The sequence below is a fragment of the Seriola dumerili genome, unplaced genomic scaffold (genome assembly GCF_002260705.1).
Source record: "Seriola dumerili isolate Sdu_G_001 unplaced genomic scaffold, Sdu_1.0 BDQW01000017.1, whole genome shotgun sequence".
Taxonomy (NCBI): domain Eukaryota; kingdom Metazoa; phylum Chordata; class Actinopteri; order Carangiformes; family Carangidae; genus Seriola; species Seriola dumerili.
In genome coordinates, this window is record NW_019174272.1 from 13,959,626 (window position 1) to 13,978,098 (window position 18,473).

The 18,473-nt window shown below is 42.2% G+C and overlaps 1 protein-coding gene across 1 annotated transcript in view; it reads right to left on the bottom strand.

The window, feature by feature from the left end:
* Positions 1–1,609: 1,609 nt before the first annotated feature.
* LOC111231375 (niban-like protein 1) overlaps positions 1,610–18,473 on the bottom strand; it is a 36,150-nt gene continuing 19,286 nt past the window's right edge. Inside the window, exons 6-14 of the mRNA XM_022758432.1 lie at positions 13,199–13,314; positions 10,298–10,402; positions 9,617–9,779; positions 8,271–8,458; positions 7,829–7,984; positions 6,135–6,248; positions 4,871–4,978; positions 4,005–4,116; positions 1,610–3,080 (exon numbers count right to left, since the gene is read on the bottom strand). Of these exons, the coding sequence (XP_022614153.1) occupies positions 2,206–3,080; positions 4,005–4,116; positions 4,871–4,978; positions 6,135–6,248; positions 7,829–7,984; positions 8,271–8,458; positions 9,617–9,779; positions 10,298–10,402; positions 13,199–13,314 (1,937 nt within the window). The 3' untranslated portion in view covers positions 1,610–2,205. The remainder of the gene's footprint in view (positions 3,081–4,004; positions 4,117–4,870; positions 4,979–6,134; positions 6,249–7,828; positions 7,985–8,270; positions 8,459–9,616; positions 9,780–10,297; positions 10,403–13,198; positions 13,315–18,473) is intronic.

An 18,473-nucleotide genomic window follows, 5' to 3' on the forward strand; every position in this document is an offset into this window, starting at 1 on the left:
TGGAGGAGCTTACGGTAATGGTGGTGAAGACAACGACTCCCATGACCCCACGCTATTTCATGTCATCATCCAAAGCCGTCATTTGTTATTGTTTTGACGGGTCCCAGTTGATGTCTCTTCTGCTCCTGAGTCAACCACCCTGGCCGACGCCTTGCCTGTTCTAGTAACGGGGGTCTCTGCTGATGTTTCTTCTGATATCCTGTCTACTTCATACCGGCTGGCATGTTGTCTATTTTTTTTCGAGTCTCGTGTCCCAGCCAATGTCCTATGTGTTTCTGAGACGACCCTTGCCATGCTTGTTCCTGAGGTGGGTGTCCCGGCTTATATTTCATCAGCTCCTGAGGCTGTTCCTGAGTTGGGAGCAGCCAACATCTTCTCCCGGTTCCCAGTCAGTGGTCTGGCCAATTCTTGCTCTCCTTCACTATCACTATCAGAATAAAGGCAAAGATGCCCTAAAAAAGTAGCTCCATCTCCCTCTCAACCATAATTATAACCTTCCACTTCTTCTCCGTCTCCCATTGTTCTCTGCCTTTCAGATCAGCTCTTAATTTTTGGGCACCCTCTTCTCCTTGACTACTGAAATCCAACCAGGCTGTGGTACTGTCTTTCCCCCTCCTGCTGGTTCCATCTAAAGACGCCCACCGAAACAATCCAATATCCGTTTAAACACACACTTCATGTAGAATATATTCAGCGGTTTTCCTTCCCATGAACAGCACTTTCCTTTTGGCACTACATTTTTCAACCGCTGAACTACTGTATTCCTACATACAAGCGCACCTACAGTGCACTGTATTACGCCGCTTTCTGATTCACTCAGCTGACCTGTGACTGCGGCGTAATACAGTGCACTCCGTAGGTGCCCTGCTTTTAGTAGGTGTGCTGCTTTTTTTGTAAAAGATCTAAATGCTCCAGCACTGCTGCACACAGCTGTATGTCTAATAGCCCATCAGTCAGAATATTTCTATTCCATTTAGATGCCCCTGCCAGTATGCGCACATCATAACACCTACACTGGTTCGACTCACGGACTGTAAATAAGGAAGTGCCTCTGTGACGTCACCCACGGGTTTCTGAAGAGCCGTGTTGAAGAGTGAACTGCTCCACCGGCGCCATGCAATGTGTAGGTACATGTGAGGAAACAGTATCAGTACACCTGTCATTCATTCAGTAACAACAAAAACCATCAAGACAAAATGATAATATTTCATCAATAATGATTTATTATGAATAACAGTCATTTCTAAACGACAATAAAATATATCTTAAAGTAAATTGGTCAAAAAAAGGGGGGGGTGCAAAATAATAAATAAAACAGGGGTTGGAGAGATCAGTAACGGCACTGATAAAATTATATAAAATTATGTAAAATGATAGTTTGGTAGTTCAGCGGTTCATATATTTACATAAAATATCTTTGTTAAGGGATAAACTCATATAAAATAGTTTTACTCCCACCAATGCAAGAGAAATGGTCAAGTCTTGAGACGTCAGCGTGAACATCAAGACAGATAAGATGATGATTTATGATTGAAGTCTGCAAAGTTCGTCTGTTGGCTCATCAGGTTTAATAACAACCAACATGTGTCCTGTTTTTTTTCTTTGTTTGTTTTTTTTTTTGTCACACTTGGTTCAAGATGATCCTCACCCCAGTGAGTTTACACCGACACAACACTTCCAATCTACAATCAGCTGAAACAGAAACACCACAAAAGTTATGAACTTTAACCTTCCTGCATAATCACTCTGCACGTGTATATAATCAGAGCTGAATTAACTCATCTCCTTCTACCTTAGGCCACAAACGTATCAGTCACCTCTTTCACCAAAGGCATCTCAGCTTGGCTGTTCGTGTCACGTTTAGAACCATCAGGGACGTGAGGTCGTCCACTGTGCTCACATTCATACCAGGTGAAGAGAACTTATGAGGACCGACAGGTCAGAGTTTGCTGAGCATTTTTCTGTCAGATCCAAAATTGTGAAAATTACAAACAAAAAAACAATATGAATAAAAAAGGAGGACAGTACCTGAGCCCTGCTCGGTGAGAATAATCTGCTGAGTGATTACATGTCTGAAACTCGTGGAAAAGGGAAACTGATGTGGTTCAAACAGCATCAAGTGTTTTTTTTTTTTCATGTTCATCAAAAAAAGAAACAAAAACAGGGTGGGATTCAGTTTCAGTCAAACAAATGGAAACAGTTTCATCACTGGTCACTGGTCTTGGAGTCAATGGTTTTGGCTTCAGCTTCTGGTGTAATGGTGGTACTTGTCTCCTTCACCTCAAGGTGCTCCTCTGCTGGTGGAGGGGCCACTGTGCAAGGGGCTGCCGCTTCCTCCTCCTCCTCCTCTGCTCCTTCACTGGTGGGAGACTGGAAACCGCTGTCATCATGGGGAGGTGGAGGGAAGTCAGCGGTCACCTCCGGAGGGTTCTCTCGAGCTGTGTCTGTAGCTCCAGGCGCTGGGGGCAACGCCTCCTCTGACACCTCCTGGTTGGTGGGCGGTTGTTCTTCCAGCACCAGCTGTCTGTCTTCTCCCTTCTTCTCCTCCTCCTCTGAGGCCGAAGCACCTGCTGTAGCAGACTCGACCTTCAGCGGGATTTCTTTAACCTGCTCCTCCGCTCTGGCCTCCTCTTCCTTCAACACAGAGCCGTTTGACAGGCCTGAGTTCTCTGAAGCTCTGGGACTAGCGGATCCATTCTGGTCAGGAGAAGCTTTACCATCTGAGCTCTCCTCCCCATCTCCTTCCTTCTCTTCCTCCTCCTCATCTCTCTCTGGGATGTCATCATTGCAGGGCACCTCCATGCACGACTCGGTGGACAGGACCGGGGAGTCTTCCACCTGAATCATGGACACAACCTGCTTCATCCTTCTCTTCTTCTGGGAATCCCCACCTTCACTCTCGTCGCCCCCCTCACTGTCCTCCCCTGCTCCATCCACCTCCTCCTTGGCTCCTCCGTGTTCTTTAGCCCAGTCGATGGAAGGGTTTTCTCCCAGTAGGTGCAGGCTGGGGTCGCTGTTGCTGAGGACAATGCTGTCCCTGTACAGGTTGTGTCTCCTCTGGACCGCCGCCTCCTTCACAGCTACAGGCAGAGATAAGAGATTAAAATGTGCATCAACATGATGAGTCACAAAGAAACATCTGAAAGTGTAAAACTACGAGTGGTTCTTGGATTCTAGATGTGTGATTGTCCTGTCCTCAGTGGTGTGGTGATTGTCTGAAAAACCCTGGGAAGGAGCTCATATGTTCAAAGATGCTCTGAACACTCTGGAGGTGAACCACCCAAACAAAGTGTAACCTTCATTTCTTAGGACGTCTCCAAGAAAGGACTAAATTCCACCAACCCTCTGATACGACCCACAGGAGCCCCCGCAGCGGCAGGCGAGCCAGACATGGTCATGGCTTGTTTAGGTTAGGAAAAGATTGTTTGTTTGTGTTAAAATAAGTACTTTCTCAACATTAGACAATCTTTGTTGTCATGGTTACAATTTAAACAGCTGGTTTTACATAGAAAAAAAGTAAATAATGAAAAAAAGATTTTGGTAAAGCATCTTATGTGTTTGCTCGTACCACAACACACTGAAAGAAGAAAACATGAACGCTGAGAAGCTGCATAAAGAAGTTGGAAATGAGCTTATGATGCACGGCATTAATGAGCCCAGCTAATCACTCTCCTGCATTAACTGGCATTCAAGTTATAAAAGAGCCGTTTGTGTGCAGAGGTGTGTGTGGTTATTTAGTAGCACGTGACTGTATGAAGGTAATCGCAGTGGACTTCTCCAATCAGAGGATGTGGGTTTATCAGCACATCAGTCCTGCTGCAGCGACTCAACGAACTGTAGATTTTTCACACTGTAGAACATAAAACGCTCCCACGCTCCTGCTCCGACCACATTAGCAAGTTTGAGTCTGAGTTAAATGCATCTACAGGTTCGAATAATATATATGAACTAGAAAAATATAATGAACTATGTGCGTGTAGAAAGAGACACTGTAGGAGACTGACCCATCATGATGTCCTTCATGGCTGAGTGCAGCACCACCTCCTCAAAGATGTTCTCCACCAGGATGAAACGGGAGAAGTCTTCAAAGATCAGCTCCTGGAAGCGCGGCAGCTCCTGGTGTTCACAACAACAACAACAACAACAACTACTCACTTTTTTCTTAACTCAACATCTTTCTAAACGTCCTCACCGGCTTCAGGGTTTGTCTTACTCAGGGAGCTACTCATTTTTAGTGGTAGGTTTTGTCAATACAGGTCAAGAGAGTTATCTACACTTAGTACACTGTCAGGCACACAGTAGTATTACATGTTGTTACACCTTCTTCATGTATAGCTAGATGAAAAATACAAAACCAGCTCATTTTAGATAACTCGATATCTACGGACAAACAAGAAATTAAAGTCACGAGCAGCCAAAGGAAACTATCCAGCTCCACTGCTGTGGACGCTACAGAGCAGGATGGGGTCTGTGTTTGTGAATCTGTGTCTTCATTGGTAAGGTGCCTATTTTCATGTGTAATCCGTGACTCCTCTGCGTAACCTCAGTAAGCCTGACAGCGGTCGTGTCACTCAACAGCACAGTGATAACGTGGCCAATAAGACGACTCCAGTGAGTAAATGATTTTCTCCCTCGTCAGTACACCCATGACCACCACTGTCAAACACATGCCTGCAACTTATCTGCTGCTAAATTAGTTAGCCTTAAAAATCCTGTATCAGTAGGGCTCTATGTAACACTGCTAAGCGCACATAATACAGAAACATCACTGCCAAAACATTTAGGATATTTTCCCCCGTGACTTTCAAAGGATGGAGCACAGAAATGAAGGAATATATTTTTTGGTGACATGAAGTGCTGTGGCTCTCACCGAAGCACAGGAAGGGCTGAGCTGCTTCAGCATGTAGGGGATGAAGATCTGAAGCAGAGCCTCGCGGAAGAAGCGCTTCCTCACTGTGCTGCTGTCATAGTCAAATTTCTGAACCAACAAAAGACAAAAGAAGAAAAAGAAAAACAGGGATAAGCATTATTAGCACACACAGTTTTTTTACATAAGTTCACTTCCTTCCAAAACTAAATTTAAAAGATCACATTTCCTCTTATGAAACATTACTCCACTACAGTACATTTAATTGACAGACATAGTTACCCAGATTTTAGGTTAAAATATAACATATGTATAAGATAATAAAATACATTATTAAAGATGATCCCGTTGGTTCTCTACATGTTTGGTTCGGTGTCTGCCTCGTGCACCTCATCGCATTAAAAGTTTGACATTTCATTTGTTGTCCAAAATAAAGATGGAAACAAATGTGTGCTGGACAACTTTGTTTTTTTTTTGTTTTTTTTAAATCATCTCACAGTTATTTTATGAATCTCAGTCTGGAACCTCTGAACTCAACAACTGTGTCAAATTAGCTCCACCTCACCAGCTCCAACAGTAACATGCTAAATATGTGTTGATGCATCTGTATGAACAAACTCATAGTTAGAGGTGAAATAAACAGTAAGTTGACAAGTTGATCACCAGACAGTTCATCTGCCTGTGTCAGATATAATAATATAATAATACATCAGACACACAGCAAGTACTTAGCTAGTGATACCTCTGAATGTAGGATTTAACTGTTAATGAGAGTATTTAAAGTAAAGGATGTGAGAACTACGACTTCCTCACTACACAGCGCATCATTAGATGAGACATCACTCCCTCACTTGTGTCTGTAAAACACACTCAGTTGTTTTCTCTACAGTGAGCAGCAAACTGAGATTCTGGACACCAATACATCATCATCATCACTAACATAATGTAACTGTAGAGAGAACTATTTTACAGAATAAATCTCCACACAGAGTTCAGACAATGGTGGACAGTAACTATGTTTCAGACAGCCACAGTGTTTACTATTTAGATCTTTTTCAACAAAGACATTTTGACATGCGACAGTAAGGAAAGCACAAGTGTAGATAATAAAGTGAACGATGACTGAATTCCAGGGTGTTGGTATTGTGTACATTGTTAATGTTATTAGTAACACCTGTGCTTTTCCTACGATGACAAGTCATAGGGTTGTAGTCACTTCCCAAAGGTTTCTTGGTTTCGGTGTTCATCCTGTTGTGTTTGGTTTTACCTTGATGACTCGGTCCTGGCAGCGCTGGATGGTCTTGCAGAGCTCCTCTGTGCCCTGAGACTCCAGACTCTGGTGAAGGATCTGCTCAAACGTATAGACTGCATCGTCCATTTGCTGTGGACACACACACACACACACACACACACACACACACACACACACACACACACACACACACAGCACACACACACAGAGAGAGAGGCCAATCTGTTACATTTCAGAGACCATATTCAAATATATCAGTAAGTTTTATCATATTTATTATATTATCATATTATTATTGATAGGTAACTGAAAAATAAGCATGGATTTGGGTTTTTTTCAGTAACATGTTTTTAGAGCAATAAACTTTGTAACATGTAAATTTGGACAAACTGACAGATGGACTGTGTGTAGGAATGTCTGCCCTGCACCCAGTCCCGCTATCTCTGTCTCATACTAAACCACCACTAGAGGGCGTTCACCTTTCTACAGTGTCAGCACAAGCTGAACCTCGTCCAATCCCTTCACAAACGAGAAGGAAGCCACAGCTCAGTAAACTGACCAGGAAATGAATGACATCACTGTATCTGACACCACTGGAAAGTCTGCTTCTGTTGTAAGATACACTCATTTACATGTTAAACGTGCTTCTGGTTTCTGAAAGCCTCGACTGACTGGAACTGGACTCAAAGTTCATTACATGTCATGACAGGTCTTTCACTCTGGTCTGACACTAGATACACTAGTACATTGATTTCACTGGCGGGGGTGGTGGTGGTGGTGGGGGGGGTGATCATTTGTGTCATTATTCTCTTACATTTTCAAGTTGAGACTGAAAGTTCATTGTTGACCTTGGAAACAGGAAAAATCCTTGATGTTGAAATCCTAAACATCCAGGACCTTGAGCGTTTCAAACATGTACTCCAGAACAGCTTCTACACTGGCTGGACTTGTGTATGTGGTTTTTAAACGGTACTTGAACTCTGAATGACCCCCCCCCCACACACACACACACACACACACACACACACACTCCCCCTCCCCCTCCCTCAGAGGTCAGGATAAATAATTTGTCCAAGGGGGAGCTAAATGCCAGAGTGCTTGTCTCTCGGCTTTCTTTCCTGAGACTGAGATTCATGTGCACAAGTCTGCACACATGGAGGATTGACACAAATATTTCACAGCCCTGGCCTTTATATCAGAGGAGTTAACAGTAGCTGTGTTTGCTTACACATGCAAACAACATTCTTTGTCATCACATTACATTAGCATTTTACTTAAATCTTAACTAAACAAAAGAATAAATTAAATCAAAAAACACTATATGTCCGCCTCAGGCTAGTCTTCAAAAACAGTTCATCGAAATTACAAAAAATGACTTTAACAGATCTAATGGAAGAACAAAGATAGTTTTGTTCCTAACTGTAAAGGATTGTTAGACCCCTGTCTAACAATTTCTGCATTGACCCCAACACAACAAAGACTCATCACGGAAAAATGACATTTAAAAAATTTAAACAGCGGTAATATATGATATCATCCAGGATCCTGCTCCATGCACACTGTGCACAAACTTATCATAATGGATAGAAATGATGAACAAAACTATGAAAATAAGAGAATTGTCACTTAACTGTGGATCAACACAGTGCACTCTTTAAAAGCCATTCTGTAAACTAGACTGTGTCGTAGTTGCAGTTTCTGAGTCTCACCTCTCTCATGAGGATCTGGGCCCTCTGGGTGAACACTGAGGGGCTGGACACATCAAACCTCTGCTGCAGACCTTCCAGACTCAGGTGCTCCACCTTCTCATAGCAGCTGTGCATCTTCACCGGATGGAAGGCCAGCATGGAGATCTTCTCCATGTGCTGAGGAGGAGGGAGGGAGGGAGGGAGCGAGGGAGGGAGGGAGGGATGGACGAGATGTTTACTTGTTCAAAAACCACAAAACCATAAAAATCACAAGCCTTACTGGACTATTGAAACAGTCATGATTTCATAGTTACACCAACTTCAAATGACTGGACATTTGATACCGGTTCACACAGCTAAAATCTTTGAAAGGTCTGAGCACCTGCACATCAATCATGCTGCTGTCACCGGCTCTCAACACACACCAGGACCTCATCCTGAACCTGCTCTTCTACCTCTCTACCTGTGCTATGGTCTCCTTGGTGCCATCATTGAGGGTGTTCTTGCTCATGTCCACCAGCTCTCTGAAGAACACCTCGCGGACCTCAGAGAAGCCTCTGCTGGTCGGTTCCATCAGGGCGTCCAGGATGGAGCTGATGTAGGGCTGGATGCTCACCTTCAACAGCTTCTCGGCTTTGGGGAGAACCACCGCTGTGGGGGGAGATGGAGGTTTACATATTGGGACAAACCACAAACAAACCTCTCCTTCAGGGTTGAGCCACTTTGATGGTAAAAGCTGGTAATTAAACATAACAAATCATTTCCCTCAGCAAGTATAATCCTAAATATAAATGCTATGGGCCAGATTCTATATCAGATATTTTTATACAATTTGAATTCACACTTGTACTTTATATGGTGCAGTGTTTTATTTGGTGGCTTTAATGGCACTTACATGTTATTCTATGTATTACATGTTACGTTTCTGGGATTCCTTCCATACAGCCATTCCAACATGGCTGCAGCTGACATCTTCCAACACATAAACAATGGGCCTCATTCTCCAACCATTATTGAGAACAAATTTCTTCTTAAAAACAACTTACGTACGTTTTTACGAAGATTCTGACATTCACCAATTTTTTCTTATTTGGGATTTGTTCTCAGGTGAGAACAGAATGTACGCACACTCAAGAGCACTCTTACGCTCCTTTGAGTGCTGACGGGTTTGAGCAAAATAAGTGTTGACTGCGTTTTCTTCCGGTCTACAGTTATATAATATTATATCATTTAAATTACAATAATATTTTTGTCATTTATAATTTAAAGAAAAAAAACATTGGTTATTTCATAAAGCATTATGGTCTTTTAAAATAAATGAGCACTACATTAACACTTAACCACTCGTTTTTGTCTCACTTCCTGCAGTCTCACTTCCTTTTGCGTTTTGATTCCGGTGCTCCGTCTTTAGATTTTTGTTTTGGCATTTTCTCAACTTTCCTTACGGTATCTCTTTGTGACTTCTGTCTGAGTCTGCACATGACCCGTCAGTCTCACGCCCTTTTAAGGGCATTTTCGGGCGTTACCTATGCTAGTTAGGGCCAACTGGCGCACACTTTCCATTTACGAGGAGATTGGCATTCATCAATCTAAGAACACATACATCCAGTCATACAAAACTCCTGCAGCACACAAGAGTAGCCTATCAGTCTGTCATCACTCTGGGAGCACACTTCACACATACACACATTTTATTTAGCAGTAAAGAATGATGTGATAATTCAGACCATCACACAAAGTCTAAAAAGATGAAATGAAAAAAAAAAAAAACAATATTTCAGTATTAAAAATGGCCGCTCTCTCACTGACCCCTGATCTTGTTGGTGACATGCTCCTTAGATGTGATGATCTGGTCCATGTCTGTTCGTATGGAGGCGTCTAGAGAGGAGCGGGCCGCCCCACACTTCTGCAGCAGTGCCTCATACTGGGTCTGGCACTGCTCCTGCACCAGGCTGTAAACCGCATCACTGATCTACACACACAGCCAACACACACACACTCAATGTAAATGAACCACATTTCCACCTCTGCAGTACTTGGTGTTTCTATTTGGAGTTGATCACACTAGTCTCATCAACCTGTCTGTCTCTGCAGCAGGATTCAAAAGGATTTTTTTTTTTTTTTTTGTTTTTACAAAATAAAAAAATAAAAAAATCAAGTCCTGTACACAGTCAACAAAGTCTGTCATGTGACATGTATGAATCAAAATTTACTTTATATGAATTAATCAATAAAACTGTGCACTGGAGTATATTTATTTTTAACTATTTACTGTCCTGTTTCCTAAATGCTGTTTCTGATGCTTTTGTACCCTGTGAAGGATAAAAATATAAAAAAGGTAAATTTAATTTAATAGGATTCTTTATTTGATATTTCTTGGAATTTATGTGAGTAACATATTAAAGATATAAAACATCAGCTGTTGAGTTAAAATTACAAATATTTACATTCCTTTATTTAGTGTAGTGTGTGTGTGAAGTCGCTTCTTACCAGCATCCAGTTCCTCTGCCTCTCGTGTAGTTTGCCTTTGAGGCGGGGTGAGATGAGCTCCCGCAGCTCAGGAAGGAGACCCTCCATCACCAGGTTAGACAGGATCTACAAGGAGAAACCGACACACACAACTCATCACAATCACGATCATCTCACTCACCACATCAACTTAATGAATAGGTATAACTAGAGTGTCTTTCAATTTTCAATTTTTCAAATTAGTAGTTGGAGCACCGTGCTTCAGTTTCTCTCCGGCTTGTTCCTGGGGTTCAGTCTAATGTTAGACATCCCAAAAAACAATGCACTGAATTTCATCTTTTAACCACTGACCGTCCAGCCTCCAGAAACTCCACACCAAGTTTGCAGTGGTGAGCCCATCTGCTCAGCATCAAATAAAACTAATTTATCAAGGAGAAGAAAATGCATGAAATGAGTATAATGTTTTCAGTGTTACAATGGAGAGACAATCACTGCTATCTCATTCCACATGAATTCTCCTATAACACTGTCGGACTCTCAATGGATAGATAGAACTAGAATCACCTCCTCATAGTCGTATCCCTCCTCCACTCAGACTAGTTCCAGGTTACATCCCTGTTTATCCAGTCAAATAAAATATGAACCATTTGTGTGAAATTTGGTCATAATTGCTGAGTGAAGTCTTGAGTAATGGCTAAAAGTGTTTTGTGACGTCACACTTACCTTGACCTTTGACCACACAACTCTAATCGGTTCATCATTGAGTCCAAGTGAATGTTTGTGCAAAATTTGGAATTTCATTATTTCTTGATTACTACCTTTTTTTTTTTTTTAATGATGTGCTGGCAACAAGTGGCAGTAGCACATATTAGTATATTTTTTGTCGATTCCTGGCTTTAAAGTTTACCAGACTGGGAATTAAACATCCCATACCAGCTGAGCTGAAGAAGCTGTACCGTGGATGCAGAGCCGGGGCTAAGCTAAAGGCTAGCAGATGGAGCCTTTTCTACCATCGATCCTCATGGGAAATGTCAACTCCCTGGCTAACAAGTGTGATGAACTGGAGGCACTTGTGAAGAACCAGCGAGCATATCCTGAGTGTAGTCTCATGTGTTTCATGGAGACCTGAGCTTCTCCCTGTCTCAATCCCTGAAGGCCTCCTTTTCCCGGTTGAGGAGGGTCTTGATGTTACTGGTGTTCCAGGGTTTGTTGTTTGGAAAGCAGTGTACAGTCCTTGCTGGTATTACAGTGTCAAAACAGTCCTTTAGACACTCACTGGCCTCCAGGGCCCAGTTCCTGGATGAGCGGGTGGTTGCAGCCTGCCTCAGTGGCGTCTCTGTCCGCTCGTACTGCAGTGAAGCCGGGTAAATCCACACAATGAACAGATCGGGAGTGTTGTCATTTAACCAGGTCTCCGTGAGACACATGAGACTACACTCACGATATGCTTGCTGGTTCTTCACAAGTTCTTCATGATAGATAATAGTTCATCTTCTGTTCTGCGCACACCAAGATTCCTATTTCTTTAATGTCTGCTTGTATTAGGTCATTGCAGACCAAATGCATGGAATCATAGGGCAACAACAAGGGTTTTTATTCACCACATATTTAGTTCAATGGTGGCACAGTGGTGTAGTGGTTAGCACCGTCTCAACTGTGTGTGGAGACTGCATGTTCTCCCTGTGCCTGCGTTCCACTGGGTAACTACAGTTCATGCATCCTCTGCCTGATTGTGCTAATGTTGCACTCACAATGGATCCAATCCAATACTCAGCCTACATCTGATCCCAGCTAGAAGCACTGAACAATACACTAAAACCTCAACTCCTCCTTAAACAGACAATTTTCTGTAATTTGTGATGTTGGGTGAACACCACTGTTAAAAACATATGGTGTGCGCTAAGGGTGGGTGGGTGGGTGATATTGACAACACAGTATATGTAATTTTATGTCATGATGGTGATATTCTGTATACATGTGGTGCAACTGGATAAATTACCAGACAGGAATTAGCACTGAGGAATAAATACTGTGATATTTTCCTCTTCTTCTGTTTTATTTAAAATGGATCACTCAGAAAACAGTCAGCCAATCAGAAGAGAGGATCAGACCCTCCTCTCTTCTGATTGGCTCACCGACCTGTTGTTTATAGAGCTCCAGAGAGAAGCCTGAGAGAGGAGATGTAAAACTACATTTACAATGTATTGCCTGACAATAGTGTTCCCACACATTTAATGCCTTCACAGCTTCGCAGGCCGACTCCAATATAAAAAGAAGCTATTCACAGTAGATGAATGGAGAACACAGGTTCTGTTGAAAAGTCAGCTCACTAACCATGTCAGAGGAATTTCAGGGTGGGAAATTCACACCAGCCAAAAACCACTAAATACTTCAATATTACCGACTGTCAGTTCTTAAGGTAGTCCTACTTCCTTCAAATATTTTTTGCTGGTAATAACAACACAAAAAACAATTAATCAATTTAAGATTTATTTTAACATCTGCCATTAAAGAGGAAAATCTCTCATGTTTAAAATAATATAAATAGTCCTGTTCAGTACCAGAGGTGTAGAAACCTGGGTCAGCTTTTTAACTGCCCTTCAAAGCACACCGAGAATGAATAGGTCTGAAGTGGAAACACTTAACAGGAAGTAAATAGTCTCACCATTTTTACATTAACACAAAAAATCACGTTACTAGGAGAAATCAAGTTAAGGTAGGAATGTGGAGAATGTGTTTACATAACCGGATTAATGTAACTCGTGTTTACATGAATCATGTTGGAGTCAAGTAAAAAGCTCTAACCACTAAAACACTGAACCAATGCCTGGTGTATTTCACCAGCTGTACGACTTTGTTTCAATTTAAAAAGAAAAGGCAGATCCCAGGAGAGGGACAACTTGTTGCTACGGCCATGCTTACCTGTGATGGTGCACCACACATCATTTCCCAGCTGCCATAGTGCCCTTGAGCTTGGCGGTAGAGTCGTACTGCGTCAGTGAAGGCCGGCGTTTGGACTTTATCCTCCTCCGACAAACCTGGGATGAAAATAGCAGCTATTAGCGGTTAGCATTTAATTTAGGGTGAGTGTTATGTGGATGACAGTCAAATTTATGTACCCCTGAGGGAGAAAGATGCGTACTCTGTCAAACCGTGAGTGTCTCAACGACTTCAAAGCGTGGATGGCATCAAGTTTTTTTTAATTTCAATGAAAAGAAAACTGAAGCAATCCGGTGGTACCCCTGATACCCCTCCTCTGAACCTGGGTTCTTTGGCACCTTATTTAAAACCCACAGTTACAAATCTGGGTGTGAAAATGGACAGTGATTTTAAACTGAGGCAAAAAGTGATTTTCAATTGAGGCAGTTATCCAAGGTCAAGTCTGTTCTGTCGAAGCAGGACTTTGAAAAGGTGACACATGCCTTGATTACAACCCGCCTGGACTACTGCAATGCTCTCTATGTTGGGGTTAGCCAGACTTCCCTCTCACGATTGCAGTTGGTTAAAAATGCTGCTGCTCGTCTTTTAATTGGAGCACATAAGTGAGAGCACATCTCCCCCATTCTAGCCTCCCTCCATTGGCTCTCTGTGCGCTTCAGGATCAGTTTAAAAATGCTTTTGTTCGCTTATAGATCCCTGAATGGTCTTGCTCCATCCTATCTCTCTGACCTGCTTCAACCTTATGTACCTTCGCGGTCTCTCAGGTCTGCTGATCAGCTTTCTCTTAGTGGTCCCAATAACTAGATTGAAAGTCAGAGGGGATCGGGCGTTTGCAGTTGTGGCTCCCAATCTCTGGAACGAGTTGCCTTTACACGTCAGGCCTCTTCACTGCCTGTCTGTAAATCTCTTCTTAAAACACACCTCTTTTCTTTCGCTTCTTGCCTTTTATTGGTTAACTGTTGTTTTATGTCTTTTTGTACTTTTAATGTGAGATTTTCTGCTTGTGTTTTATGTCTTTCTTGTATTTTATTGTTATTGTACAGCACTTTGGTCAACAGTGTTGTTTTTAAAAGTGCTTTATAAATAAAATTGGATTGGATTATGTGTCAAGGTGTAAACTGTGTTTTCAGCATGGAAAAACAAACTCCTACACTCGAGATACAAGCTACTGACAGAAGGACTGCATGTCAATGCACGTTTCCATCCACTACCATTATGTGAGTATCAGGAGTTTTTTTTAATGGGATAAACAGCTGATGGTGCTAATTTTCCAATCAGGTCTCATTATGCCACTGTAGCTGAAGAGTGCGTAACAAGATGAAAGATGACTGACATTCAAGCCTCAAACATTTCTGTTTCTTTCATGTATTCATTTCAGGAACGTGACCATTTCCTCATCACTCCAGACTATCTGATGTTTCTGTCTGTGTACAGTGTAGCAGAAGCTTCAGTGGACTGGGACTAGGCTATATGTGAAAACCCCCTAACAGAACCCCCCGTGTGAAAAAGAATGATTTGTGACTGGTGCTCTCACACCTTGTTTAACAGAGCTGTTAAAAGTCAGAGCAGGTCGAAGTGCTTTGTGTGGTACACAGAGAACATATGGAATCATTCAGCTGCTCATACGTCACAGCTGGCCTGTGTCACAGCTCAGGCATGTTGACTATTGGTGGTGTTTCCTCTTTCAGGTTCTTCACAGTACCTGCCCTCACAACTCACACAGCCCTCCAATCAATTCCCTGCACTGGTGAGAAATTAGGGAGCAAATGAAAATCTTAAAATCCACTTGTTTTAATTTGTTCAACTGCACAACTTTGTGTGCTTTCCTGGTTTTCATATTAAGGTTTTATGACTGAAAATGTATGGACGTTTTATTGGCCTTTACTATTTGTAACCATGCGGCACCTCTGAGGCTGAAAAATGAAGCCAACACCGATGTGTCAAAAACTGCAGTTCCTCTAATGACCACTTGAGCCCAGCCCATAGACTCCCATGTTAAAATGTCCAATCAGCCTGGTACAAAAACAGTTCTGGTCTCTAGAGCTAATTTCCTCCTTCATGACAACTGTTTATATAACTCACCTGTTTACATTTTATTAAGGCTTAATGTTATATGTAATTGAGGGCGTGGCCTCTGTGAGTGACAGGTGGGTGTCTTAAGCAGTGTTCCCTTTTCTACTGTGGACTCGTCATGCATCTGTCTGGCCACCCCTCACTGCAGTATTTTTGGTGCTCTTGACAGAACATCAGCAGTGGCTGTGTTTTGAGCTGCATCATGGGAAATGGAGTATGAGAAACGAGTCAATCTGAGGTAATTCATCCAGGTTCTTCGACTCCAGCAGCAGCACAACAGGCTCACGGTCCATGTCAACATGGAAAGTAATCCCAACCAGGAAATCAGAGAATTCTCTCACAGCACTGCAACAAGTTCAGTAGGCCTGTAATTACTGCACAAATGGCCTGTATGATAATAATCACCTATTATCAGGCAACTGTTGCATTTTATCAATTAAAAAAAACAAACAAAAACAAAAGGTAATTTGTTCTTTCGTGCGGCCCGGTACTGGTCCATGGCCCAGTGGTTGGGGACCACTGTTCTAAAATATGGCTTCTAGCCACCAGTGGCAGCACTGAACTCACTGCTGAGAAGCACCACGGCTGGTGAGCGAGGTATATATCATGCTCCATCTTTGATTCCACTTAACTGACTCACCTGACTGAATGTTTTTTACACCTCATAAATCACAATAGCGCTGTCCACCACTTTATCACTTTTTAAACCTTGTTACCCATAACCACTTTTTAAGAAAGCTGGAGTGACTTTAATGTCCAGGTTCTATGAGATGGTTATTCAGGAGTCGTAGACCAAGGGTTATATATTTTATACAAGTGTCCTGATTGTTGGATGTCCAACACGTCCTTAATCAGTCTGAACTTTAGGAAGTTCCACTAGTTTTGTCTGTGTATACCTCAAATACAAACAGTTTGCAAAGCTGTACAGATCTACACTGTAATTACTAATTTATTAAAAGCACACCACTCACATTCCCGAAAACACATTTGTCAGTTTCCATTTCCACCTTAAAATAAGTACAGACTGTGTCTGATAGTGTTTGTGCAGGTCTGGTGAAAAAAATGCAGCAGCTGTCAGTTAATGAACACTTTGTGAGAGTAAACAGCAGAGGTGAAGTTAGAACAAAGCTTCTGTTGTAAGTCACAGGTTTTTCATGGCTCCTACCTCTTGCACAATGCTAATCTGACCTGAGAGCCATGGCAACCAGGTATATAAGTCATGGCATGATGCCATCGTGTATTTATTCTTTCTGCTTTCAGTCCTGTGCCAGTTTCACATTCACCTATTACTGTAGCAGCTATATATACAGCTGAGTATCCGCAGTAATGTGCTCACTTGTGGACTCCTTAAACTATTATTATTGCTATGTCAGAGATTACATCAAAATCATACTTTATTTCTTAGACTTTGTGCTTTTAGCTAGCCAGCATTAGCCTGTCACAGACAACAGTAGCTTAGTGGACAGCACAGTCATAAAGGAACACATGAGATGCTAGCTGTATGTTTACTTCTTTAGTCAGAGTTGATTAGACTTATGAAGCAGCTTCACCTTTGAGCAGGTTATCAAGTACAACCAAGGTCATGTCCCACCTGCTGCCACACAATCACTTACAATACTTACATGAAGTCCAGAAGACTGCTGCACAGGACTGTTGTTGTTGGGATGAGGAGCGCTGTGTTTAAACCTAGCATTAATGAACTGCTCCTTTTTACTTTTGCAATGTTACATTGGGGGCAATTTGGACTTCAGTATATACCACATGCATGTGTAAGAATTGCTGTATTATTGCTAAAAGTAGACATCGGTCATCTGGGGTTTTGAACTGCTGACCTTTGTATCCCCAGCGAGGGCGACTTACTGACTGTGTCACTATGGAAACAACTTGCTTGAAAAAGTTGGCTATGTTGGCACTGCTGTCCACTCCTTTTAGCACCTGCCCATGTGTTGAATTTAATGATGTGCTTAGTTTTAACCAACACACATGCCTTTGCACTTTTTGTGTACCTGGAGAATTAGAATGTATATCATCTAACTGACAGATAAGATAAAGTTAAATGTTCACTGAGAACTTTCGATTTATCACAACAGAGAAAAAAATGTTTGGTCAACCCACCCAGCTTAACCATTCTGATACAAGATACTGAGTGCAAAGAAAAGTGCATACATTACATCACTTTCAGGAAGGTGGCTTCACATTGGAAAGGGACTGGAACAGCACAAACATTGAGTTGCTCCTCAATTCAAAAATATGACAACTGGAATAACCGCCTCACGATTGTCTGCCTCAGCCTGCTCAGACTAGTTTTAGTCGCGTTCACAATACCAAAACTGTGTTTTGTGAGGTCACCATGCCCTTGACCTTTGACCCCCAAAATCTAATCAGTTCATCCTTGAGTACAAGTGAATATTTGACTTTGACGACTTTCATTTTCATGTGCCATGATGGCAAAAGAACCCACAGCTGTTATCAACGCCAATCAACAGTTTCTGTGCAGAATACAGAATCTGAAGGTCCTGTTCTGGGATGAAGGTATTCTTGCTCTCAATACAATTCAATGTTTTCCACAAAATGTCTCAGTGGCAGTACAGCAAGCAATCACCCAACACGTTTGAGCCACAGCTATTCAGCCTCAGACTGTTCTAGAAGCCACTTGTGAGGAGGCTTTGAGTCACTCCCTTCAGCTCGTAGCCCTGGGCAGCCACACACCAAATCAAAGTCCACATTTATCCCCTGAACCTGCCCCAGAGCATCAGGGTACGGCTTCTTAGTGACATGCATGCCTTGTATCTTAATTTGTTTTAACAAATTATAGCGTTGTGTACCTTCTTATTAAAAAAGTGCCACATATAACATCATTAAATCCTGAACTCATTTAGAGCATTAGTATAACTAGACAATACAATTTCTGGCTTGTGGACAAGCTGAAGCTAAACTGCACTGTTGTGTGCTGAGAAAAGTCTGAAGCTGAGTTTCATTGTTTCAAACGCCAGAAATGAACATTAAATAAAGCCGAATTTGCCTGCCTGTCTGACTGTGTGGAGTCAGTCAGAATGACAAACTGAAAAAAAGATGCCAAATGTCAGTGGAACACCACAGACATCACGGAAGTTGTCAAATTAACTGATCATAATCAGCTGTGTATGTCCCTCACCACTCAGAGGTTGCCATGGTGATCCTAAGT